The sequence below is a fragment of the Numida meleagris genome, chromosome 6, assembly GCF_002078875.1.
Source record: "Numida meleagris isolate 19003 breed g44 Domestic line chromosome 6, NumMel1.0, whole genome shotgun sequence".
NCBI classification, from domain to species: domain Eukaryota; kingdom Metazoa; phylum Chordata; class Aves; order Galliformes; family Numididae; genus Numida; species Numida meleagris.
In genome coordinates, this window is record NC_034414.1 from 37,222,584 (window position 1) to 37,249,907 (window position 27,324).

The following is a 27,324-nucleotide window of genomic DNA, read 5'->3' on the forward strand; positions in this document are numbered from 1 at the left end:
TACAGCTCTGAAGCTAGCGCTTACTTAGGGGAAACAGATTCTGTGTGTACTTTGGGATTTTGGATGTCACCTACCTGTTTCGAGGCTTTGGGCAATGCCAAAATCAGTGTTGGGGTGGATGGGGCCAACAGGAAAAAATCCATCAACAAGAATGTATCTGGGAAGCAATTCTCATGCCTTCAAAGATTCCAGCTTAGGAGGAAAGATTAGACTGAAAAACTTGAGTCAAGGTGAAGGAAACTGCTTTACTGTTTTGTTAGAATTTAAGTGATTTCAGTATCTGCGCAAATGGGGATGATGGAGGGGAGACTGAGAAAGGGAAGATTATTAGATACTCCTCACTGTTGGGTAGACATGAAAGTCCTGGAAAAACACCAAGCTAATATGACTTGGCTCCTTACCATCTTTCCACTGTCTTGCTATTCTGATACTGGTTTTCATTGCTTTAAAATTCTCTTTGATTTCTGAGACCTCTGAGAAGGCCTCGTAAGTTTTCAGAAGCTGGGATTGCTTGATTCCTTTTTTTTTTTCCTCTGCTTTACATTTAAAGCCCCTTGAACGCGTATTTTTCAAGTTCATTGTAGTAAAAGAGACGCAATTCACTGTTTGGCTTTAATAAAATAGAATGCTAACTGTATAATTGACTTGAGGAGATTCTAATGCTCAAATGTTTTTTTCTTATGCTTCCAAAACGGTGTGAAATGCTGAGTTTGCCAGATTCCCTGAATTTTCAGTACTAGATTTCAGCTTCTGTCACATCAGATAGTGTTGTACGGATAGTAAGATGAAGCCATTTCTGCTTTTGGGGAGAGTAGGAGTGAGTGGGTTATCTGAGAACTGGGGGGTTTGTGCAACAGTTGGCTAAACAAATACTAGTGGCACATTTGGAAAGGTTTCCATCTTTCCGAGTGACAGCTGAGTTCTTGAACCTTCCTAGAATCCTTCTTCTGAATAAATAATTGTAAAACAACCTGGAATTTTGAGTGTACTGGAGTCATTATTTACTTTGGCATAAGACGTCATCCACTCGTACTTTGTTCTTGATTGGCTTCAATTACACATAAAAACTTCTTGAACAAAACCGGTTAAAAGGAATATGACAATCAGGGAGGCCTATGACTAGAGCATATTTGCATAGTATTCAGCATTAAAGCTCCCTGCAAGACCTTTAATCCCAGATTTTGGAAGCTTATATGTAGTTGTGTATCTTGCACATTTTTTCTGAGAGCGGTGGGCATTTGTTCATACCTCATGTTTTTGCATGCAGAACATTGCCCCTTGTGTTTAGACATGACGAAATATGTTGTCTACAGAATATTCTTCGGGAATGTTGCGTCCTTTTTGATAGCAAATTTTAAGTTGCGGCAGCTGAAATGCCATTTTTGCTGATACCTTGTCCTGCAATGAAAATTCATGATTCTCTCTTATACTGATGATGGGGATTTTCCTTTTTCAGCAAAGCTTTTTACTGCTTAAGGTAAGAAGGCTGTGCAGAAGATTGATACCTGACCTCATGGAAAAACCCCACGTATGACAGGTATATGTATATCCCATTCCTCACGCTCTTAAGCAGATAGCATCTGCAACCAAACTGTATCAGCTGTGACCGGTGTTGAACTGTACCTGGTGTCACCTACTGGCCCAGGTATGGCACGTGCAGAGAAACTTGGGGGTGCATGGCATGATCCTAACAGTTCTGGTTGGGGAGGGTGCCCCAAGAGTGCTTTGTTGTGCCAGTGCTGCAGGCTGGTAGACATGGTTACAGTGTGAGTACGCATGTTGTTAAGCAGAGGTGGGATTGAGTCTTACTTGCTTACGAGACCGAGATGTGTGTTAGTTGTACTGAACTTGGGCTGGCTCTGCATAGCCCCGTAACTGTGGGCATGTTATATTCCCTGTGCTCTGTTAGTATCAGGTGTAAAGGACGCAAATACGAGGTACATGCAGTCTGCTTAGGTAAATCAGTATTTATTGGACTCCCTGGTGAAAAGCAGTTAAATTACTTACGAGCAATGTCCCCCAGCCCCTGAGGGAACCACAGCAAAGCAGTAAAGGCATGTTTTATAGACTCAATTAGCTTAATGGGAAATCATAATATAAATAAGATATGGATCATCAGGAGCTGTCTGTGTATTCATCCAGAAACGAAGTGTTAAGGCAGGCGGTAATGAACCTTCCTAGGATTTCAGGTACTTTCGTAAATGCAGTGTGTGGCACTGAATCAACTTGTAATGCACAATGTTAGACCATAGCTTTTCACTGTAAAGCCTTCAGTGGTGCCAGTCTTCTGAAGTATAGATGGCTGAGTTGGGAATACACGTGGAGTGAGTACTTGTGGGTACATAAACAGTGCTGTTAGTGACATGGAATAACGTGCTAGCTACATTCTCCTCTGCCTTTTCTGCCCTGTTCCACTTTAAGTACTGACCAAAAGTACCAAAGAAGAAATGTTTTGGCTCAGTGCATGTTGTTAGGAGTAACATGAAAGAACTAGACCTATAGTTGATCTGAAGGAAAAAAAAAACAAAACATTTTTCACCTGACATGCAATGAACCCTGCTATTTTGAATTTTTCAGAACTTGTTGGTTCATGAGATCAAGTTTGTGAAGCATATCTGTGGGAGTATTCATTTTTCCTTCTAGGAAAAACATTGTACTACTTGGGATAATAATGAGAGGGCAAGTTGTTTTTTGTTCTGTAATGAGTTATTTTTTCAGATGGGAAGTTCATAGATTGTCACAGCTTGTTCCAGCCAGTTCTTGCTAGTAACGATTTGTTCTGTCCTCTTGTTTTGGAAACATTGTGAGATATCCTGTAGTTCAGGATCTGCTGGAACAGTGAACGTAAGTCTCATGTCCACACTAAAACCCGGAGAGTCACTCCTTAGCTGCTTAAAGCAACCTTTCGTGTCAGGATTTTGTCTCTTTATTATGATACTTACATTAAAAAGTAATAATTTTAAAATATCCTATTACACTATGTGTCTGTACGGATAACCTTGAGTTTTTTTTAAATGACTATCAAAAATCTTTGCCAACAGTGGCTGCTCACCGTGCCTTTCTTAGCATAGCAAGTTTTTCTTCAGAAGTAGTCTTTCCTGTGCCACCATCTAGGAAAATTCTGTGCTGCAGTTTAAATACAGGAACTGTAGTGCATCTGACTATCAGCCTGGACGATAAATAGACTCAGCAGTATCAAAATCCAGTTAACTGCATTCAGCAGAATTGAGTAATCCACAGTGAACTGCTTTTCTTTCTGACAGCTGTAGTTGAGTGTTTGGTCACTGTAGATTCACCAGAAGTCCTTGCTATGCAACTTGTCGTGTCTCACCTGATTTAATGCATGTTGCACCAGTAGCCTCTGGAGTAAGTTTTTTAGCTAAGGCTGTAGCAGCACAGAACGCAGGGCAGATTAAGATACCCAAGCCCAAATTTTTGCTAGTAAGTTATATCTGTTTTTCTACCTCCTCTCTCAGAAAAAAAACTACCTTCTGTGACACCCACTTAGACAGACAGTTGTTGAAAATGGATTCCTTAGACTATAAAGGACCTTCTCTCAAGTCGGTTAAACTTGGTAGCTGTGAATGGGTTTGGGAACAAAAATCATCCTATCTGAAGGCAAAAGAAGCATGTCATTCACACACAGGCTGAGGAATTGCCTGCATATTTAGGGTTTCTATAAGGAAAAACAAAACAACAACAACAACAAAACATGGCATGAGTGTGTACAGGCTGGGATTGCATAACTGGGAGTGGAAATTCCTTTCAGTGACAAATGATCCTCTGCGATGGTGGAGTTACTCCTCCCTGTTTTGATCCCAGCTATGTCTGTCTGCTTCCTTCAGCCAGTGGTGGTGCTCATTTACATTTGTGATGAGCCACTCCGTTTACTAAACTGATGGGAAGGTTTGTTGTTTTGTGGTAGTTCTCTTTTGGATTAGTGGCCTGGATCAGTGTAGGATCAAAGTAGCTGTAGGGCTTGAGTAAAGGAGAGTGAAACTGGACAGCAGTTACTGTAGAAACTACAACCAGCATCACCAAAGGAGGGAAGGGATGGGAGTGCTCATTATCGCTCTGACCGCTCTTACCTTAAACCCATATAGTGACACCTGGTCCTTCAAAGTGCAGTGTACATCTGTGAGCAGGTGACACAAGCTGTAATTTGACACTGATATCCGTTCAGTTGGCCAGTGCTGGGCTGAAGGAGGTTTCTTTGGGGATGGTGTTGTTCAGTAGCTTCTCCCTGGCTTCTCTGCTCCTACACCTGTTGTGTGGCCCAGCAACTTCCAGGGCTACCCAGGGAACCTGATTCAGAAGTGGATCTATGTTTAAGAAATAATAATCATCCATTCAGAGAAGTTGCATGGCTCCTTGTTCAGCCTTGCTGCTGGTCCTGCGCCGGTAATACCAGCATAGGGGGCAGTGCAGGACAGGAGCCGCAGACAGTCTGGTCCAACTAGTGGTGCATCTGGTAGGCGTGATAGTCAGTCCTCTCATATGAGCAAATATTTTCCTTGGGAAGGGGAGCGATATTCATTCTCTGAGTATGTGGAAGCTTCCTTTCTGGAATCCAAAAGGAGAAATGCAGGCAGCCAAGAAGAGGTCTCAGATCAGTGCAGCCTGAGGGTGTGAGGAGGGTAGAGCTTCCAGCAAGATGCTGAGAAAACCTGCAGCAAGTTGGATGCTAGCGGAGCAGCTGCCTTGGGTTGGATTTTAGTACAAGTGGAACGAACATACAGGTTTATTTCCTGCCCCTTTCCATCTGTGTCCTTTAAATCACCTACACCTGTGCATACCTTTTGGTATTGCAAAGAAGTTGATTTGCACTTGGTGTTAGCCTAGTTTCAGCTAACAGCATTTGGAAATGCCTGGCTGGCAGAAAAACATTTCACACCTAAGGATGTGGTGAACCTTGAAAATAGGCTACCAGGACAGCTTAGCTGCTTGCTGCCCCGGTGTAGTCTCTGGTGTCTGAAGGTGACAGGATGTGACTGTGAGAAAGTCAAGCACTGGTCTCAGGGCTGTTCACAGAAGAATCAGGAGACAAAAGCACTTTCAGTGGTAGCCAGGGATGTGGCTTGACCTGCAGCGAGGTGGAGGGCAGTGTGCCCAAACCTTCTGGAGGATTTTCAGTCTGTGGTTCCAGGTCCTGTGTGGAGCCAGGAGTTGGATTCGATGATCTCTATGGGTCCCTTCCAATCAGGATATTCTATGATTTATGCTTTCTGAAGATGTGCCTATTGACAAACACAAGCATGTACAATGCATTCAGCAGAAGGACTGAGAAACTACTACTGTTGATGAAGCGCATGTTTTCAAAATGACTTACAGCCCTTGTTTCACGCGTAGGTAACAATGTGTATGATGCTACCCCACTTCAGTAGCAATTCAAAACACGTAACCAGTGTGTGAACACTTGTGCTTCACAACAAGAACGAACGTGTAGGCTGGATGTGCTGTAGCCAGCTCTGGGAGGGGGTGTGAGGGTGGAGAGCCAGCAGTGCCAAGTGCTGCAAGAGGAAGGCGGCATGTGGCGTTGTTCCAGCTCCAGGCTCAGGTTCTTCAGCACGAGCAGTGTGGTGCAGGGCCGCAGCACCTTCCCAGGCCCAGAGGGAAACGCTGCCTTCCCTCGTTCTTCTGTCTCATGAGAGTGTAGAAAGCATGCTGCTTGATGCAGATGGGCATACTGTGGGCTGCATGGTTATGCTGTGCTGTCACTTTAAACCTTTCTGTGATGGGTGGTTGGTTACCCGGGAGAATAAACAGCTGCTCTTTGCCGCCTCATGCACAACATCGCTGGCCTATAGAACACTCCAGCAGAATCGTGATTCCCCAGGCTGCGTTGCTGCAAGCCACTTGAGTTATCTGTGTGTGTTGTCTACAGTGCCCAGGGTCACACAAGGGTACCTGAGCTGGAGAGGATGCTGCATGCTGCCATTGCTCTGCTGTGCCCCGTGTTGCTGAGCAGAATTCACAGCGAGGTTAAACACAACTGCAGCAGAACCTGCCCAGCTTGTTTCAGGTGGGCCTGTGCTTGCTTGGTGATACAGAAATGACAAGAAATTTTGCAGAAAGTAACTTATAAAATACCAGGAAAAGAAGTTGATTGGAATTTGTCCTATTAGTGCTTGTCTTCTTCCTGTCCCCTCCAAGTTACATGTGCTTTGCAGTTAACTGCTCCTCTGCTGAGCCATAAACAGAACGCCAGCGGCTGCCCATAGGCCCACCCTGCACGCAGCAGCACGGGGCCGCTCCGTGCCCGCACCGCACCCAGGCCCCACCCGGCAGGGAATTCCCACGCTCGGCAGCTGCAGGGAGCACTGAGCCAGCACAGCACGGAGCCATGGTATGGATCCTGCAAGGAAGGAGCTGTGGGAAAGTGCATGGCTTTTGGCCTTCTGTAGAGGGTTTGTTGTGCCGCTGCCTTTGAATCTCTTACTGTGAAGCTCAACTGTATCTGCTCAGAGCAGAAGGGCTGTTGCAGCAGGGCTTTGCTTCTGTTTTTGACAAGCAATGAACAATGGTTTTCCTCTGTTAAGCTGAGTCTGCTCTGCTCTCAGTTTTATCTCTCATGGCCAGAAGGGCAGCGACATCTTCCTGCCTGGGGCTGCAGGTCAAACCTAATTGTCTTTCAGCTGTGGCTGTGCAGGATAACAGTTTGACATCCAGATCCCTTCTGCACTGAGTGCTGCAGCTGAGCAGGGTCCTCAGGCTGAGGGCTTCAAAGTCTGCTCAAAAGACCTCTGGGGTGCTGCAGTGGCCCCATCCAGCTCCAGAGGTTCTGGAAAGGAGGGTGAGCACTATGCAAGGGTGCTGGCAGCATTTCCCAGCGCCACAGGCCTGCAAGCAGCCAGTGCGGGTGGTCACTTGTGCACTGTGTGCACAGATTTCAGCTCTCAGTATCCGTACTTTGCACGAACCTGCTGTACACTGCCTGAGGCGGGGAACTATGCCATAGCCTCAGCTGGAACCTGGGTTTTGGGCTTAGCAAGGAGAAGTGAAGGTACCAAAACCCCCTCCTGGTTTTCCTGTTTCCAGACTCCTCCATTCAAAAGTACCTCATGTGAAGGTGGTGTCGCAGTCTGGGAAATCCCTGTCTTGCACGGTTTCCTTCTTCTTTTCTTCTTCCTAAAACGCAGTGGCTTTGTCATTGCACAATTATACAGTACCCTCTGAGTGATGAGCTGACGCCATGCCATGATCCCCGTGGGATGGGACGCAGTTGCTGCTCCATTCATGGCAATTACTGCAGACACTCATGCATCTTTGGTAGGACAAGGAGTGAGGGATCTTCAGTTTTTTCCTCTCAGTCATTTTGCCAAGAGAAATGACAGTGCTTCCAGGCACAGGTAGCTTGTTCATCCACAACCTTTCTTGCAGCTTTTTGGCCCAAGTGTTCCTGCTTTTAGGCAGATAAGGAACAAAGGGAAGCAGACTCATGCAGTGTGCAAATGGAGAAGAGCAGGTGCTGCAGAACGAGTACTAATGGAGATTCTAACTTTGATAGATATTTTTCACAAAGAGGAATCTTTTGAAAATCCCTTCAAATCCCAAAAGCCCGATTTCATCAGTTTCAGGGTCTGGAGAACGAGGGGCTATGAACAAGTTAGAACAAGTCAGTGGTCCTCTCACTGCTGCCAGCAGGACGGGGTCTGGATAAGCATGGAAGAGCTGATGATGAGGAAGGGCACGTGCTCCTCAGCTGGAGGGCAGGGATTGTTTATGGGCTGCTGGAAGAGTCGTGTGAGCTACGATGCTGGTGACCTTCTGCTAGAAATTCCCCGGAGGAGAAGCTGAGTGAGCTGAAATGGGGCGTGCTGAGGCCAGAGCACGACCTTCCTTGCTGAAGCAGCTGTTGCTACATAGGATGAGTGAAAAGCAGTCAAACAAACAAACAAAAAAATCATAGGAGAAAAAAAAAAGAGGAAAAAGTGTTCCTGGTAAGACATTCTGTCACTATAGAGGTCTCTTGCTGTGTTCAGCTGCAAGGCAAAGCTGGCTGAAAAAATGGAAGAAATGTGCCCTTCTTCATATAAGCATTGTGGCACGTCTGTCCTGCAGTTACCGTCAGCTTGTTTTTATCTTTTTTTCTCCACCTACCAAATCTGACCTTCAGATGCATATTTTTCCCACTTCAGTTCTGCAGGCTCACTGGAAACATCCCTGAGGACTTTCCTCCTGGGGTCTTCAGGAGTATGGGAGACTCCAAGTGATACATGTGGCTCAAGGAAAGGCATCTCAACTCCAGGACCAAAAATCTGCGGTGCTTTGGGGCAGCAGAGTGCTACTGGGAGGCAGAAATAGGAATACGTTTTTGAGAAAGGAGGATGCTCTGTTGTCCTACATTGTAAGTGAGCAGCCAGTACAGAGAGCCATGGTAGTACTGGTGCTTTTTGCCTGTGTGTTGCATCTAGGTGGCTTGGCTGCACTTCCACACAGCAGCCTTCTGGTTCATCAGCTGGGTGGGGCTGGCAGCGCTGCTTTGGTATCTTTGTCAGCTGGAAACATCAGCTTTTTTCTTTTGCTGCTAAAATAAGGGCAGAATGTACAAACTGCCACTGAACCTTTCATCAGCATGTGGCCCTCTGAATCTGTTTGTTCAGTGGAAATAGGGCTGTAGCAGTGTTTCCACTTGAATAACTATGAAAGTAGGTGAGGAGAATCCTAGGGAGATTAATATTAACCAGAAAATGGCACTAGGTGCTTTTTTCAAGTAAGAGTTAATACAGAAATACAACTAGCTGATTAGCATAACAGTGAAGGAGGTTGGCCTGGTAACATGGAGAGAAGCAGTGCTTGATCACCATCTGTGTGAACCAGCACTGCAAATCCCCCTGAAGTTCTCTGGCCTCAGCAGCTTTTGCTAACACAAAGCAGCCCCAGCTGGCCGTGCTGCCAGCTGCAGAATTGTGGAGAATGCTGGGTCCCTGCGTTAGAGAAGCAAGAAGAGCATTAACAGGAGCCATCAGGTGTGTGCTTTATTTGCTTTCATAGAATCATGGGGGTGATTCCCCAGAAAACCACAGTTATGGCCAAACTGATAGTTGGTCACCAGCACTGGCACAGTTCCACAGCCTTCCAAGGGAGCTGCTGCAGCTGTCTCTGCTTCAGCAGCAGCCAGGCACAATAAAACGTAAGGGGGGAAAAAAGGTACGGAGAGGAAGACAATCCCCACTGCGCCAGGGCCCACCAGAGTCCTTCCTTCTTCCCAGTGTGTCCCATCAGAGGTGCCCTGGGGAGCATGGAAAATTTTCTTCCTTCCAAAGCTGAGAAGGAGAGTTTGTCTCAGCAAGTTACCACAGGAAACTCTCTGGTTTCTCAGCAAAAACACTAGAAGGAGTGCATCTGCACGACACACCCATCTGCACTGAAATCCAGCATATCCAGTTAGAAATTATATCGGTTTGATCCGGGGTAACGTTGTTCTGAGGATAGCAATTGCAGACAACATCTCCATCTGTATACATCCGTCTGGATCTATTTCAGCTTCCTATCATCTCCCCAAGCTGCTCGAGTCTTCTGGGAGTTCCTCCAGGCCTGCTCCTAGCCCTGTCCCTCATTAAGAAGCATTCCTTGGTTCTCACAGACAGGGTGGGTAATGCAAGACTGCTGCCAGCCAAAATGGAGTTTGTCTGCCCCAAGACCATTCTGCACTGGCATCTGCTTTTTGCATTCCCTGTGCTATTCTGCAATGTGCGCACTGCAGCACTTAATCTGCTATGGGAATTGTTACTTCAGGGTAGATCTGTTCTGCAGCTATCTGCCTTGTAGGGCAATGGGGAAAAGAAGGGCATGGGCCCTTCATAGTCCATCAGTGATACGCAGAAGAAAGGTCACCTCAAATGCATGTGACCTTGCTAATCAGGCTGGAAGTGGCAAACCCTTCTTGATGAGCAGCAGCACGTCATGGGAGTTGAGTCACCCAGGCACCCCTCTGTCAGCAAGTGATGCGGGGAATGCCAGCCCCAAGACCCGCACGTGTGATGGCACGTGCTGCTCACCTCACACACATTCATCAGATTTAACTCAACGTGTTACTGGGCAAATGGATGATGGCTGTCACACCACAATTAGCGAAGAAATTGTTGCTTCAGGAGCTCTGTGCATACCACAGAGCTGATACCTTCACTTTCAGCCCTGGTATTGTTCATACAGGCTGGGTATAGGTAGAAACCCCACTAAAGCAAGGCTGCAAATGGAGATTTCATCTGTGGAAGCAACCTGGAATTTTCAGTGTGTGAGCCAATGGTCTGGCTCATGATGTTTGCCATTCTGCAGCCCCACCTCAACCTCATACTGGGTGGGAAGGGCCTGGCCCATTGTGTCCTGGAGCTCAGTGGTCTTCCTGCCTGGTGCCAGCTCAACTTTGCCTAAGCCACGTGGGCTGGTTCTGTCTGAGCTGAGCTGGGGAAGGCTCACATGCTCTTCTCTGCCAGCACCAGCCAGGCCTGCAGAGCATGTGGGCTGCCAGACCGGGGCCATCAGCTCTGCTACTGGCAGAGCTGGGTCTACAGCAGGTTCTGTTCTCCTCAGCATGCACAGACAACAGCAGGCAGCCCTGTGGCAGCCAGCCGCTCCTCAGCCCAGTGAAGGAACCAGTGCCTGTGATGCGCTGCAGGAGGCAGGGAGCTCTGTGCACAGTGCAGGCTTTCCAGGTTCAAATGTAGGCTTGTACAGCCCACCAGCATCCTGACTGAGGATCTGAAGTCTCTTCTGGGATCTGTGCCCCAGAGCTGACTTCCGCTCAGCTGCTGAGGAAAAAGCACCCTTTCCTGAAGCTGGGGCTGAATAGCTCCTGTGTTTCTGTGGCATTGCAGAACACAGCTCCGGATGGGATCTTGTTACAGGGCTGTTAATAGTCCTGCTACTGAATGGCTCAGATGGTCTCCCTACTGGGCAGAAACATCTCCCTGTACAGGTCTGTGCTGTTGCTTGGCTGGGAGCCAAGGTGACAGTGAGGTTATACTCTGACATTTCAAGCACTGGACATGGCTGAAGACGATGCCAGGTTGGAAAGACCTCTGGCATGGTGACTGCAGTATCCTTAAGTGTCGGACTCAGCCTGTTGTTCAGGGAGCTTCACGTAACCCTGACACAGCCTGAAACACTCTGGGCAGCAAACAAACTGCAGAGCAGTGAGCAATGTGACCAGCTCCCCCAGTGGCTCAACGTGCTCCCATCATCCCCAGAAAAATTATGGGTTTACTCAACTCAGAGGACGAGGCCCCTCTATAAGTATTAGCCAACATGAACTCAGATTGCCCTAAGCACAGCTTTGATTCCCACATTTCACAAAGCCTCGGCAGGAGCGTGCAGCTGTGGCAGGGCCTGCCAGGGAGATGTGCTCAGGCTGATGGAGGGAGGGGAGCGGCCTTGGAAGCTGCCATCTCACGTAACTTCTGGCATCGCCTTTTCACACTGTTGTCTCTGGTGGCGGGTGGAGGTTGCCAGCTCCTGCAGCAAAGCTTCTAGGAATGGACCTGTTTATCCCCCTTAGGATCATAAATCTCATCAAGCAAAACAAAAAAGTGAGCTCCTAAGCCTGCTCTGCACAGGAGCTGTGGCTTGTAACAGTGCATTGCTTTATGGCTACTAGCTAGCAGCAGTGGTGAGGAGCTGAGTGGCTTTGGGGCAGAACAAGAAAACCAGCAGCACTATCTCTGCAGACAGGGCTGCAGCCTGGATCTGTGACCTTGGCATTACAGTGTGGGAGTGTGTCAGTACAGGCATGCTGCTGAGAGCTGCAATTAGGCTGATGGCCATATTTTAGGGAGTTGGTTTCATCCAGTGATAGAAGGGTTTGGGGGTGGGGAGATTCCCAGCTCTACGTGTTGTTTGAGCATGGACAGATAGGTACTCGTGTCAACAAAAAAGCAAGATGTACCAAAGTTAATAACAAGCTACGCAATGTGCAGACCTGGCTGTTAGATTAATGGCAGATTGCTGTCCAGATACATGCTCAGATCAGCCAGGAAGGCCAGCAGCTTGCTGGCATGTGCATGGGGACTCATGGAAGGGACCAGCAGGGGCAAGTGCCAATGTCCTGGTCCATGAAGGAAGGCACCAAGCACAGACTGGGCATCTTGTGCCTGGACAAGTTCTTTGCGCCCTTGAAAGTGGTGCTGGTGCTGAAGCCAAGGGCTTTGGCTGGGCTGACACCACGCAGCACTGCAGCTGTGGCCCAGCAACAGCCAAGTGTTTGGAAATCCTGGGATCTGTTGTGCAACAGCAGCTGCAGCTCTCTGGCCACCCTGAACAGATTGCCGCCCACTGTGCAGGAAGCCTGACGCATACAACCTGTTGGGCTCAGTGTGTGCGCAGCCCCGCAGCACAGACACGTGTATTTCAGGCCAGGAAATCCCAACAGAAGCATGGCAGCCACTGCCTGTCCAGCAGCTTGCGAGGATTCCTCCCTAGGGCAGACATGTAATGAGCTGCAGGCTTGCAGCAAGCAGTTGCCCAGCTGGCTTGCAGTGAGTTGCACAGCTTTTCTTTGCCACAGGCTCACTGCCTGGCCCTGGCCCTTTAGGGCAGCTTGCAAAGGCACCGCAGCATACCCAGCTACTGGGTGTAGATGTGACGCCTGCAGCTTCCTGTTGCTTTGGCAGGAAGCCACTGCAGATACCATGGCCTCAATGCCCCAGAAGATCTTTATGTTTAGTAGGGCAGGAGCAGGCTGAAGTGGTGGAGGGAGCTGGAACTGAGCTCCCAGCTCTTTAGCAGAGCCCTTGCTCCAAGCACATAAACAAATTCTGGATGTTCCTTTACAGCAGGGGATCCGCTCCTGTGGGGCTGCACCAGGAAGATCCTGCTCCACCTTCTGCTTTGCTTGCTCAGGCTTCTCCTTGCTCCATACCTTGGGCGCCAAAAGTGCCCGCTGATTTCAGCAAACAGACGGGCTTTTAAAAGTGAAGGGGTGCAGTGCCTATCATTACCATGCTTGCACTTTTCTGACAAGCTGGTTTGTTTTCTCCTCACACCACATCCTGCTGCGCTTCTACATCTGTATGCACATAAAGTCTTCAGACAGAGTGAGGCTGAGGCACATAAAAGGAACTGCCTTTTTTGGACAGTATCCTTTGGTTCACTCCACAGCCAGTCCTGGAAAACAGCTCTGTGTTCACTAAGATGCGGCCAGCAATTCTCCAAGGAATGGCTTTAAATAGAGCTGGGCTATTTCAGTCCATATAACTGCATGCAGGGAAGGATTGGGCTGCAGGGATCCATGTGGGAATGAAGCAGGAAGTGCCGTCACTGTCTTATGCATTTCATACTCACAGCAGCAGCTGTATTCTCTATTTCCCTTAAATGAAAGAAAAGGCAAAGATGATTCACGTCCCATTCCCCACTTGGCCTTGAAGCACTGTTAGTGTGACTAAGGTCCTCGCTGCATCATTTCTTTCTCCATCTGATGCTGAGAAGGGTGGTAGCAGGGCAGGCTGTGATTAAGTGGAATTTCTCAATGTTGAAAGGCATTCGAGAATGGTCCCAGTGATTAATAAAATGACTTGAGGGTACATAGGAAAATCTGATCCTATAAATTTTTTTTCTGAATAATGTGAACCTTTCGAAAGTCACGTGTGTTAGAGGTTGAGAACTGTATTTGCATAGAGCGCCTCAGCAAGATGGGCTGAGCAAAGGTGAAACCTGCTGGAATGGCATGGGCCTGGCCCAGCCAGAAATCCTGCTGAATTTCCACCTCGCTCTGCTCAGGAGCCCACAGCCTCTCACCTCACCTTATTACATATCACAGATGGAAATCTGCTCTTTTGCTGGAGCCTAATGCACCTGAGGGAGGCCCTGTGCGGAGGGAGGGCCTGAACCTGGCCTTTCACAGCAGACATCGGTGGGTACACTTACAGCTGGAAGCATCGCAGTTTTAACTCTGCCACTGCTGGTTTTACCAGTTTGTATTCCTTGTGGCCCTGTAAAGGAGGGGACTGGCAGTACACCCTCTCCAGGCAGGTGCACAACCATATTTACAAGCAGCCCAAGCCCCAGGGAACTCACAGCCCAAGGTCAGGGCAGCAGTCCTGCAGGCTGCACGCCCATTGCAGGTTCTGCCTTCATTTCCCAGGGCAGGTTTGTTCTGGGTCCTGGTGACCTGGAGTGCCTGCAGACCTGGGTGAGCAGTGACAGGGCCAGAGGCTTCACTCTCTCAGCCCCTGCTGCGCACTGTCCCTGAAAACTGCTGTGATGGATCAGGGATGCTTTATTTTCCCCTTGGCTGAGATGCCATCCAGGAGCAGGGATAAGATAAGCCATCAGCTAGCTGCACCTCAGTCTTCCCCACTGCAGACCTGTAGCATTAGTTTTACTACAAGTATTTTGAGAAGCTAATATCACCCTTGGTCAGGCTCATTGGTATTACTGCAATACTTAATTGCTGGCTGCTTGCTAGCAAAAACATCTCTTTCCCTCTCCCTCATTCCTTTGGTGTTAATCAGTCTGCGCTGTGCTGGCTGTTGGCACAGGGGCTCTCTCCTGGGACACCTGCAGCCTGGCTGGCAGATGAGGAGCACACAGCTTGCAGGGGCTGGGTGGAGCTGGGGCCCATCCTGGGGATGCTCAGAGCCATGCCAGCAGCACGTCTGGCATTACATTGGAGATCTCAGTACCGTACAGGCACAGGGCCCAACAGATTGCCAGTTAGCAAAGGGGAGATGCTCTGGGTTTGTGCAGGATCAACTTTATTAGGTGTGTGACTACAGCTATGCAAGAAATAATTTGGCTGTAAGCACTAAGAGAGAGTGACACTAATATAGCTGCAATGCTGTGTCTTGGGAGAATCGTACTAACTGCTGTTTGATGCAGATCATGTTGCGTGTACACAGCTCAGATCATTTCCTCTTTCTTCTTCATTTCTTGTAATGCCAAAGGCAGCAGTGCGTGTCAAGATCTCACTTTTAAGAGCAGATCTTCAGCACCTATTTTGATCACATCTTAGCGGGAGTCCAAAAACTCCTTACTCAGTGAGACTTTTCAGCAACCTTTCTGTCCAGGGGAGCAGTTGGTCATTGCAGCAAGACCCATGTGAATCATATGTCACAGCCACACTGCTCCTTTATCCGCATGCTGAGGTACTGCAAGAGATGAGCAGGTTCAAAATGTTTTCCATGCTGAGGCTCTGATGTGTCACAGATATTTGCATTTACCATCACTGCCTCTTTTTCTCACCACCACTTCATAAAACAAGGTAAAGTCAGATACCTCACTGGGAGCCAGTTTGCACTTTCCTGCCTGGAGGGCTCCTGGAGGCTCAGGGGGAGAGGTGCTGAACTCCTGTTCACTTCAGTGGAACTGGTGGGCACATGGTGCCTCTCCCATCCTGAATTAGGGCATACTTGCATTTTAGATCGCCCTTGAAATCTCCTTTTATGATAGGACCCAGCAGTGCTCCATCATTCGTCACACCTGCACTGGGCCAGTGCCATCTCCACCTGGTTTGCTGTCTCTCCAGGAAGGATGGGGTCATTCACAGCCTTCACAGCAGGAGCTTCCCCAAGGCAGCTTGCACTGGTGCACCCCTGCTTGGGTGGGCAGCTCACCACCACCCACAGGAAGGCTGCTGCCAAAGGGTTTCCTTGCTAATTTTAGCTGTCCTCAAAGACTCATATGCTTTGGGGAATGGAGATGAAGATATTACTTCACATGACATTAAGCAAAATTATTAATAAGGCTATACAGATTTGTCTTTCCCCTGTGGTTACAAGGACTATGCAGTTTCTGTTGACAGCAGCCAAGGCTCCAGCTGTACAGTTAGTGAAGCTGTGGAGATAATGTTTTTCTTAAAGTGATGCTAAGAAGTCTTGTGTGATGGTGGTTCATGACAAACTTGCTCACAACTCAGGGACTTACCCACAGGAAGAGGAGGACACAATGAGTTCCTTTCATGCAACTTTGTTGCTAAATGAAAGTATCTGCATGGGAAACACCTAACAGCCCTGGGTCATGTGCATTGACTTCAGGCCTTTGGTTGAATCAGTGCAAAGACATGGTCTAAGTCATGGGTAACATCTTCCACACCAGGACACTAATCACAGGGTGCCTGAATCAGTATCCATTAACCTATGAGAAGCTGTATGCTTGTGACAGTACTGCTTTGCAGCCCCAAAACTTTCAAGGCAACAAAGCCCTCTGGATCTATTTTGAAAATATCTCCTCTCGTGAGCTGAGTTATCTTCTCATGTTGTACATCTGGAGTAGCCAAAAGATAGAGTCAATGGATGTAGGAAATAGGATCCACATGTGTGGGGTGAGGGAATGTCTGTAATTGCAACAGGCAGCTGAGCAGACCTGACTGAAGGCCTCCAATTGCAAGGCTGACAGAAAACTTGCCCTTAAACAAATCCATGGAGTTTAATAGCTACTGTAGAGACTGCAATTGGATGCAAATTTTGGGGCTGGCTTTTCACAGATGACACAGCAAGCCCTAGGTCAGATGTATGCCCAGTTCACATGAGTCAGGAGAAGAGTGGGAGAGGAAATTTGTTACATCGCAATCGCAAAAGGTTGGGAGAAAAATTATTACTGGTGAGTGACAAAAACATCTGATGTTTCCAAAGACAAAGAAAAAATGAAATAAAGGCTTGTTTTCTGAGCCTCCTGAGTATTCTGTTTCAGTTCAGAAGTTCTCAGTGTTACTTTCACCATACTTTTTTTGAACGATAATTGTTTCTAACTAAAGCAAAACAAAATATTTCCTTTGAAAATGGGGGAAAAATAGCTCTTTTGAATTATTCCACTTTTTATTAAATTAAGCAGAGAGCCTGGTGAAATTGGTATTAATTCACAGGATGTCGCAGTGCAGGTAGGTTTGCACATTCTGCATACCTAAATGTTTGTGGAAAGTGTGCTAGGTGCTATTTGTGCCACATTGTTTCTGTGCTGTACTTACATGCTCTTCTCCAGTTCAAGGCAGTGCACAAATACAGCTTTTTCCTCTTATCTTCTGCCCCTCGGCACAGATGTTTTTAGGAACGGGCTTCCCAGAGCACCTAATCTCAAGAGACCACCTTGAACACTGCTTGGAAGGAAGGAAGCATTGAAGACAGCCTACTGCAAAAGAACTGGCTTCCTCATCCTACTTTGTCAAGAGTTCTCTGAAAAAGGAAATGAAGACTTCAAGGTTCCAGGCTTCACAAGTCCTTTAGAAACAGAAATGGCTCACAAAAGGAAGCAGATACCCATGCATTTTGGAGGTCAGCTTCCTTTACAAGGGCACAGAGAAGGGAACTGGCTTGTTGTGTTGTCAGAAGGTGATGCTGGCAGAAGCGCTGGCTGTGTGTGGCTGTCCACCTCTCTTACCCTGGGAGCAGATCCAGAGATCATACAGTGGGAAAAGCTTAATGCATTTTCACGTGAAATATAACCACCTTAGGAAGTGGGCCAGGGTCCTGCAAGGATATCCCAGCATCTCAGTGCCAGGTATTTCAGCTTGCTGTTGCTGTAGGTCGAGCACACAAGAATGGGAGAATGGGCAGACAGGCAGTGTGGGACGTTCAGCTACAGCTCAGGAAATTTCCTGAGGCTGCTAGACGGGAGGTGCAGGTCAAGTGTGTTTAGGGGTGAGTGGGTGGTGTGAATCCCCCTCTTCTGAAGAGTTTTCCCATGACCAAACTTGGCACAGGCCAGGCTAAGTAGGCTTCATGCAGCTTAGGGGAGGTTTTGTTTGCTTTCTTGTTTGCTGGAGCAAGGCTTCTCAGAGGGGCTGCTACAAGAAGTCAGGTTGGTGTTTTAACTCGAATCCAGAAGCATCAGCCCTGACGCAGGTTTTAGTGGAAAGTTCTCCTCTTAGAAAAACTGAAATAAGAGGCTGGTTTCGCTTTGTGTACTGCTTGGGCCAGGCAGCTATCGTTACTGACATTCAGTCCTTGGTTCAACACGCACTTATACCTCTAGCTCAGAAACTGCATGTCCTTTTCCCATGCAGAGAGGAAAAAGGCAGCTCAGGTCCTCCAGCACTGCATGCATGGTGAGCAGCACAGCCCCTTGCTGGCAGCTGTTCGGTGCTGCTCAGCGTGGGCTGCCTCTTGCTCAACACCTAGGCAGTTCCAGCTGCAGACAAACAGGGTTGTGAAGCACAGTGCTCACACAGCTCTTCCCTCCTTCCTTGTGAAACTCCCTCCTCCAAGCTACTGAAATCCTGGGATAATAATTAACTGAGTTAAAACTTGCTCTTTAATCACAGTCATGTGCACATTGCTGGGTGCGTTCAAGTTAGAAATGTTTGCATTTTAGGGCTCTTTCTGCATAATGATCTTGCAGCACTTTGCATACATTCACTCATTTGTTTTCACGTTTTGCTTTGTGTTTTATTTTTGGTTGGAGGGATGACAAGCTTCTTTTCAGGTTGTCCCTTGAAAGACACACAGGAAAATTAATCTCATTACCTTAAACTGGGAATATAAAAAGGATTTAAATTGAAGGTGTGCTCCTTCCAAGCAAGAGCACTAACCCCCAGGTTAAGCTCACTAAATAGGCAGGGCATTATGGGGCAGGAGGTGGGACCAGCGTGGGAACCAGTCTGCCCGGAGAGGTGGCAAGACCATCATGGCCATGGCCAGTGGTGTTCAGGTCCGAGGCTGTGTGATCACTGCTGGGAAAAGTGACAGAGCCCATCTCAGCTGCTTGTGATGGCTCTAAAGCAGTGACATCACAGAAAAGATTGAGCGGGGAAAAACCCATCTTTCTTCTGATCCAGACTGGAAAATCCTGTTTGGATAACTGGACAAGTAGATGGCCTTGGGAAAAGCTGAGAGCTGGAGTGAGGGGGAGGGAGGAAAGTCAGACCTCCAGAGAAGGGGTGGTTCTGTTTCAAGCCCTGAACTTTGGTTTCTTATACTATGGCCTGATAAATGTAGCAGTGTTTAAGCCTTTTGGCTCCGATGTGAAGGCTTCAGGGAGCTGTGGCTGGCTCTTGGAGATGCGGAGAGGCTGTGCAGCCTCTCCTCCTGTCCCAGATAAATAAACTGAAGCTGTGGGGCAAAGCCAGCAGCTGTTTTTTAAACAGATTAAGGATCTTAGTATCCTCTCTGCCTTTTAGTGCATTGAGCCCTGCTGGGGCAGGCAGACAGCAGGGCCCACCAGCTGCATGTGGGGCCAGTTTATTGCTAAACCTTGTGCCTCGGCCCTGTCTGGACCAATAGTTCTTCTGTGCTATGTCTGGCATGTTAAATACCAAAGAGTCAACAGGGAGCCACTTCCTAATGCTGAAGGTCTGCAGGAGGTGAAGAGCAAGAGTTAAACCTCACCCTGTAGGCATTAAATCCTGCAGAGTAGGGTTAAATCTGCACTGTAGGAGTTAAATCTCAAAGTGCAGGCCCCTCATGCTGGGAGTTGCCCAACACGTGGGCTGCCCGTCCTAACTCTCCTTGGTGAGGCTAGAGAGGCTGAGGTGAGACACCAGCACCTTCACAATTTCTACAGTGAACTAAAGAGAAGGGTTCTCAATGTACTGGGGAGTAAGAAAGGCCTGCAGGGAGCTGGGGTTCTAAGAGGAAGAGGAGGGTGGGGGGAAATAGAGTTCAGCTCTGTGTGTGCAATATAAGGAAGTATGGGAATATCCCTGAGGAGATTTACAGTTATGAGCAAAGGGCACAGGCTGGACGCAAAAATGCTAGCTCATGCAGTACAGTGTATGAAAGCGGATGACTGAATAAGCTCATGGGGAAGCTGGTGCAGGAGAACAGGAGGGACCCAAGGGAAGGGCTCAGTCTGGAAAGCAGAAAAGAGCAGGAAAATATTGGTCATGCTGCTGGGTGGGAGCAGAAGAGGGGAGGACAAAGGTGCTGTGAAGAGGAGGTGGACTAATGGAGAGAACTGACCCTGCTAATAACAGTAGGTGTGACTACATTAGGAGAAAATACTGAGAGAATTCCTAAGGAATCAGAAAAATGTACTGCTGTGTGCTTGTCCTGGCTCTGAGGAACAGCGGGGATGAGGGACCCCGTGGTGGAAAATCCCCAGCAGCTCCAGGGAAACAATGTCCATGGTGTGAAGGCAGCTGAAGCTGCACTCCCAGGAGGAAATAGAGTTGTGATACCACAGGATAAAAAGGAAGGAGAATGTGCAACGAGGATCAGTCTGTAGTCAGGGGCATTTCAAAGGAAGTTATCCAATCACTTCCTCATGCCACTTGTAGGTGGACTGGGGCAATCTTGTCACAAGGTGCTTCTGGATGTTGGAGGGGTGCAGCAACTTCAGAAGTTTATAAGTTCCGTGGAATCAAGAACTATCTCACAGAAATAGGCCGCCTTGATCTCTGGCAGTCTTTAAACCGCAGGTTGCTGAAGTTAGGAGACTGCTCGGTATCGCTAGATAGTTGCTGTCTTTGTATGCTTTTCTGTAGCGCTTGCTCCCAGCCACTGCCAGAGTCAGGAAACTGAAACTAAACTGAATGGGACCCCGATCTGCAGGTGGAATGGATGCTCTTGAACTCTTTAAAGATTGCTGAGCCTCGTAGTGCCCTATTCAAGTTGTTCAAGGCACTGGAAGAGAGTTTTAGGCCAATGTGGAGAGGCACTGGCAGGAGGGAGCAGACAAGCTGAGCTGTTCTGCTAAGAGCAGCCATGGTGGCAGAATAAGAACCAAGTGATGCTGGCAGAATGAACGAATGCCCAAGGAGCCTTCTCTCCCAGTCTCACTAATGAGACATGTCTACAAGAGTGCCAGGAAGGATGCGGAAGGTTATCAACAAAACCAGTCTCAAAAGATCTTTCCAAAGGCACAGGTATGCCAAAGAGACAGTGCAGATAAGCAGCAGCTAAAGGTGTGTGTCAGAATCTGCATTTTTGGGAGGTGGGAGGTGGCTTATAATGGACAATCTTCACTACTTCACTTCAGCACGAACGAGTTACATCATCAAGTGAAAAGGCAAAACACTGCACTAGCAACGTACCCTGTGGAGTGGCTGCAAATACACAACATGCCCAAAGCTAGTTTGCAAACAAACAAGTATTCTCACGTTACTCTCTGTCCTATTTGCTTTAACTGCATTTCCTGCATTTTCACTACTCTGTTACTTTTGCATGACTGATGAAGGCAAACAGTAGCATAACCAGTGTGCAGTATCTTGGTAATGTTTTAGTCAGCTGCAGAACTTCCTTGTACAGCAGTACAGCATTTGCTTCATTTATTAAGTCATTATAGACTCTCATGATGTTATATTGTTTGTCTAAATGTTGCAATGGGCACCAGGGAACGTATGACTGCCTCTGAATGTACTCAACCAGCCCGATACTCCTGATAACTACACTTTCCTCCCTCTCTCCAGCCTTTGAGTAAAAAATATTTGTATTCAGATGGTATCTATTTAAATATTTGTATACCAGGTCCAGCCATGTACCTCAGCACTTCCAGCACATCGGTATCTATAGGTGGTGAATGTTTCCAAAGAGTCCTGACATAATTTCAAGCCCACATTTTGTCAATGGGAAATTGAGACATAGCTAGACGTGGGAACCTTTTCCATTTTCAGCTGTTGCAACGTGGTGCTTAATTGAGAAGGCTGAAAGTCATCTGGGAATCTTTGCTGGTGAAAACCCTGCAGCAGTAGGTGGATGAACCCCCACCACTTTTCCCCCAGATCAGATTTAGTGCTTGCTACTTCTGCAGGCAGGAGTGCAGGGTGAGGCCCAAAGCCCCAGAAGGAAGACTGTTGCCCAGAGCCAATCCTGGAAAATGTTGCAGGCCTGAACTTCAGGCACGGCCCTTTCTACAAGAAGGAAGTTCCAGTGCGTACACCTGGGCAATTCTAATGATACGAGAGTGGAGGGGAAATATAAATGACTCAGGATGACAATTTCTGTACAGTCACTTCCACAACAGCCTTTGGCTCCCATGCAAATTAAGAAGCACCCAGCCAGATGCAGTGCTCTTCCTCATACCAAACAGCCCTTTGCACAGGTTGTATCAGAAATCCTTCATGGGAGAGGAAATGGGTCTCCTTGTGCAACCTGGAGCCATCGCCACCTTCATTGGCTTTTGAGCCTGGCCGACTGCCAGCTGTGCAGAAGTCCCCTGGCCAGTGCTCTTGGCAGAGCTCAGTCCTGCGTCAGCAACTCTGACGCACCCCACCCTGATCCCAAGGTTGTGGCACAGGAGAAATGCAGCCCAAAAACTGGCCGTGGTCATGCTTCACACAACCGAAGTGATCGCTTTATGTGATCACATAATGTTCTGGTATCTGCAGCTAAAATTAGGCCTGCTCTGCACCACACTGCCAAAAGGCAATCAGACGCAGATGAGAGTTTGAGCAAAATTATTCCATATGCATTAATTCCTGGGGAAAACATAGAGGAATAACTGAAATGTGTTAAGGGCACCTACGTTACTGCTGCAGGCTGGGCAGGGAGAGCTGCAGCTCCCACAGCAGGGAGAAGGGGAGGCCCCCGCCTGCAGTTTGGGGGAAGGCGACAGTGCTCCTTCCCAGGCACGCACTCCTCTTTCCTGCGGAAATCCCCGCTGGAAAGTCTGAAGGTGTCCAAGTTCAAACCGGAGTCAGGCTTTGTGATAAATGAGAGGGAGGGCAGGCACGGGGCTGCTCTGCGTAAGTCCCTGAGCAAGTCAATACAAGAGTAGCCAGGTTTCAAGCTGTGCTCTGCATCCTCACTGCACCCACAGACACCAGGAGCCGGAAAAAAAGGTGCCCCTAGAGCGGGCAGCTATCACTGAAGATAGACTCAGTCTCTCCATAGCATGCATGATCTGGCACTTGTGTAACAGAGGGGGAATCCCAGCCCCCTACCCGCCTACAACAACCAACACAGGAAGCTACACCTACATGTGCTGCTAAAATTAGCTGCAGTAGAAGTGCTGGGAGCTGAAAGCTACTTACATGTCCTACTCCTTCTGCAGCGAACTACTCGAAACCTCCAGCCTCTGACTCCGTAGGTCTACTACATATCAACTATTTCTGAAAAAGCTAAATGCATGGATCCCATGCAGTTCATGACAAGATGGATGATGAAATGCTTCACAGGCTGGGTACAGAAATCTGCCTTCTTTTTAATAAATACAAATGTCACAGGTACCAAAATAATTATAAACAAAAATGTACAGTATTTACATTCTATACAATTGCTAAAAAGTGTAGCAATTATGACACACATGGTGTGAAACACACAGTTTCCAATGCCCACAGTTAACATCATTGCTACCTTCCTCTCAGCAGCCAGGTCACCTCTCCCATGGTTGGACTCCTCTACCTGCTCCACCTCCTCAACCCTGAGCAGCCAGGGTCAGGGAGCAGGGCACAGCAGCGCCTCAACCTAATGCCAGCCTCAGCCTTCAAGCAGATGGGACGTTTGTGAGAGCCTGTCCTGCCAGTGAGGGGATGAGCACTCCTCACAGCACTTAGTGTCACAAGGCAGCTCTCAAACGCATTTCTGACAACAGTACATTGGACGTGCAGTTTGTTATCCTCATGTGGCAGAGACAATTAGATAACGTGGCTCTTTATCAGGTGGTGTACACGTTCACTGATCTCTTAACGATGTTACACATCCCACTCCTGTTACTTAAGTACAGGTCAGAACATGGAACCTGTTAGCATGATGTGCTCCTGGCTGGGCAGTGTAGTATCTCAGTACTTTTTTCTCCTTCGCATATAGACTTTCTTTTTAAATGAAGAAAGTCAGTTTTTTTTTCCTATACATATGTACACAGTCACTTTTCACAGAAACCTCTGCTTTAAAATGTCAGCTGTCGTCCTCCAATACAGCAGTCATCATACATAAGCTGGAAGAAAAACATAAAGCGCTGTTAATGCCAAATTCCTACTGGGAGTATCCCATCTACTCTGGGACAACAGCCAAATTCTGCATGCCCTAACTCCAGTACATCTGCAACTTCTGCACTGCAACGGTTACATTTGCTATTTAGCAGCACTAAGACAAAGACAAACACTGGAGACAAAACCCACCAATTAACTAATATTTTATCTCATGAAGTTCTGTAAGTGTCAGCTTAGAGAAATCACACTGTGTGACGCTACACTCCGTTCCCCAGTGTATTGTTTGTCTTTTACTGTTAAGCTCATTCTATTTATATCCTTGCCCCAACTGCCACCCTTCTGATGGTTGGCAACACAACTTTACTTCCAACAACTTTACTTGTGGGGGCTGTTATCCCCCACAAGTTACATAGGGAGGAGGTCATCAGAGCGGCACCAGCCAAACGACAAAGGGCAGGATGTGACTCTTCTCTTGAAAAGAAGCAAATGGTACTTACTTCATCCTCCGTGAACTCTGGCTCTGATTCACTGCTCTCCTCATCCTCACTCTCGGGCAATATCTGCAGGTCAGCTGTGGTCAGCAGCTTCAGCTGCTCCTGTATGCTGGAGTTGTCTCGTCCCCACGTGAGCTGGTATGCCGAGTAGCCCTGGTAGGTCACTTTGTTCACATCTGCCCCATGTTTCACCAAAAGTGACACCAGGTCTGAGTTCTGCAAGTCTACGGCCAAGTGTAGTGCTGTTCTGCCATTGCATGGCTCCTGTTTGGAAACAACATGAGGTATTGCGTTAGGGGAGTGAGGCTTGGCACTGTCACACCTGTTGATTCTTCTGACTACACAGCTCAGTTAGATTCATGGTGTAAATTACATACCTGAGCATTTACATCTGCTCCTAAGGACAGCAGGTATTCAACAACAGCCAGATATCCTTGAATAGATGCCAAATGGAGACATGTATGTCCTGGAAGACAAAAATGAAGGCAAAATTTGAGCAAGTCTAACCTAATGCCCCACAGTTTGTTTAAAGTTAAGATCGTAGGACAAGATGTTATCTAAGTTTGCAAATCAACCAGAGCAAAAGCATATTTTTCAAAATAGCTTTCCAGCTTCCATTAAGTATGGTTAACTGGGTTGGATTTTGGAAAGATTTCTTTGAGGCTTTATTCCAGTGTTTAACTGTGCGTTACTGTAATAATTTCCCCCCCTCTAAATATAAAAATTAGAAAAAATAAAAATAAAAAGGAACACACAAAAACATAACTGCCATGAGTACTGCACAAGTACTCACTAAAAATACAAACTTCAAGACTTCAAGAGAGCCAATGATCATGAGCAAGGAGGCCCACAAGGCTAAACCTACAACACGTCAAGAATTCAGACGCTGCACTGCTCTGGGGCCTCCCTAGCACTGCAGTGGGAACAAGACATTTCTCTCGAGGTCTCTGCTAGGGTAGTGCACGCGTACCATTGTAGTTGGTGGCCTGCAGGACAGCGAGGAGGTGGTGGGGCTGGCAGTGCTGCGTGAGGACGCTGACACTGCGGAGTGAGCCCTGCTGGCAGGCAATGTGGAGCGGGGTGTTCCCACGGAAGTCCCTGACATCCAGGTCGCAGCCAGCCTTCAGCAGGTGCTCAGCGATTTCAGGCTGGTCCGTGATCACTGCCAGGTGGAGCGGAGTCTGCAGGCAGGAGGGAACACACAACTTTGAGTTATGTGACAAGTGTGGCAAATGTCCAAATACACGAACCCCACGGTGGCTTTTGAGGACTTCTGCCCAACTGCAAGTCAGTTCTTTGTGCTTCCTGGCACAGTACACAGTACTCTTTAGTCTGGAAGACATGGACTTGGGGCTCTCCAGATATCAGACATTTCATCCATATGAAGGGTATCATTAACATCCCAATGGAGAGGGACGCAATCCATTGCAACGTATATGAAAAATGGGGGGTGTAAGAGGCTGCAGTTGGGCAAAGCGCTGCACCCCCATTGCTTGGAGTGAGCCAGGTGCTTTCCCCAACGTGGGCTCCGACTTAACATCCATCCAACTACAGAGAAACTTTTCTTCGGGAATTCCCCGTGGGCCTTTTGTGGGGGCGGCCCGGGCCGGGGGTGCAGCGTACCTGGCTGAGGTTATTCTGGAAGTTCAGGAAGGCGCCGTCCCCGCCGGCCTGCCGGATCACCTCCAGGCTCAGGGCCTTTTCCTCGTGAATGATCGCCAAGTGCAGGAAACTGCATCAAGAAAAAAAGGAAGCGCCCCACGTGAGACCCAAATCCCCCCCGCGGGACGCGGCTGACGCGGTGCCCGGGTCACGGCCGCAGTCATGTGCGGGTTTCGAAAGCCGGGGCTTTCGGCGGCCGGGGCTTTCCGCGCCGCGGAGCCGCCTCTTCCTGGCGCGGCTCCAGGGACTTTCCGCGCTCCGCTCCGCTCCCCGCCCGGCGCCTCCCCGCCGCCGGCGCGCCCCGGCCCGGCCTCCCGCGGCCCCGACTTACGTGTCGCCGTCCTCGGTGAGCTGCTGGGCCCAGGCGTGCGGCCGGGCGGGCGGCTCGCGGGGCTGCAGGCGGATGTCTTCCAGCTCCCGCACCAACTGCCTGTACTCCTCCTCCTTCATGGAGTCCAGCCCGCTGTCGTGGCGGTCGTCGGGCGGCAGCAGCCCGCCCTGCCGCTCCTTGCGCGGCGGCTCGCAGCCCTCCATGGCGGGCGGCTCGGCGGGGCGGTGGGCGCTAAGCATCGCGGCGGGGCTGGCGGGGCGGCGCGGCGCCGCGGCTGCTGGTGCTGGCGGCGGTGCTCCGACACGGGCGGGCATCCGCAAGTGAGCGGCGGCGGCGGCGGCGCACGCCTATACACCCCGGCGAGGGGATTTCTGCGGGGGAGGAGCCGCCGCCGCGGGAATTTCCAGCCACTCGGGCGAGCCCGGTCCTGCTCGGCGCCAGGGGCGGGCAGGGGAGGAACGGGGCCGGCCCAGCGCGGCCCGGCCCGGCCCAGCCCGGCGGAATTCCCTGCCCCGCCTGCGGAGGGGCGCTGCGCGTACTTGGCGCGGGGAAGTACTCGCCGTCCCGCTGAGTAACGCGCTGCCCGCGGTACTTCCCTGCGGCGCCCGGACCGCTGCCCTGCGCTGCGGCCCGCCCGGGGCTTCCCCGCCCGGCACGGGGAGAGGATCTCCCCGAGGGGGCATTAACCAGCGCTCATTTGACATGCGTGCGACCGGGGGCAGATTTCGGCCTTCTGGTGGCAAGGTGACGCTGTAAAGCCAGTCACTGCCCAGAGGGATGGATGCTGAGGCTGCAGTCAGTGCGCGGAGCAGCTGCCCTGCCACGCTGCCCCGTGGGCTCCGTCCTTCTGCCCATGTTGTCCCAGTCCGGCCAGCAACACCTGCACCTGTCCATGAGGGCTGCCTGTCCTGCACCAGTCTTGGGTGGTGGTGTTCATGACCTGTGTTAAACTGTCATACTGGCTGCAGGCCTGCAGGTAGAGCATCAGCCTTCAAATCATCTCACCCCTCTGCTGTTGTGGAAGGTTTTAATCTGTCTCAGTGGCATGGAACGGGATAGGCAGGAAAGTCCTGCTCCATTCCGTGCATCCAGTTCTTGCCAAG

At 49.0% G+C, this 27,324-nt stretch overlaps 1 protein-coding gene and 1 long non-coding RNA gene across 2 annotated transcripts; one reads left to right on the forward strand and one right to left on the reverse strand.

Moving 5' to 3' along the window:
* Nucleotides 16,307-21,301, forward strand: LOC110401362. Its single transcript, XR_002440359.1, has 2 exons — nucleotides 16,307-16,533; nucleotides 16,968-21,301. It is a non-coding gene; the product is annotated as an uncharacterized LOC110401362 (long non-coding RNA).
* On the reverse strand, nucleotides 22,988-26,545 carry NFKBIA (NFKB inhibitor alpha). Its single transcript, XM_021402377.1, has 6 exons — nucleotides 26,222-26,545; nucleotides 25,852-25,960; nucleotides 25,199-25,409; nucleotides 24,606-24,694; nucleotides 24,232-24,492; nucleotides 22,988-23,739 (listed from the first exon to the last, which is right to left on the reverse strand). Exons 1-6 carry the CDS (start codon nucleotides 26,533-26,535, stop codon nucleotides 23,692-23,694), a joined length of 1,032 nt encoding a protein of 343 aa, XP_021258052.1. The 5' UTR covers nucleotides 26,536-26,545; the 3' UTR covers nucleotides 22,988-23,691.

What these genes read in the sequence shown, in the direction of transcription:
- NFKBIA (XM_021402377.1), bottom strand. Translation starts at nt 26,535, where the DNA reads ATGCCCGCCCGTGTCGGAGCACCGCCGCCAGCACCAGCAGCCGCGGCG. An exon ending in TCCAGAATAACCTCAGCCAG is followed by an intron (nt 25,410 to 25,851) that starts GTACGCTGCACC and finishes TCCTGCCTGCAG; the next exon opens with ACTCCGCTCCACCTGGCAGT. An exon ending in GCAGGCCACCAACTACAATG is followed by an intron (nt 24,695 to 25,198) that starts GTACGCGTGCAC and finishes TTTGTCTTCCAG; the next exon opens with GACATACATGTCTCCATTTG.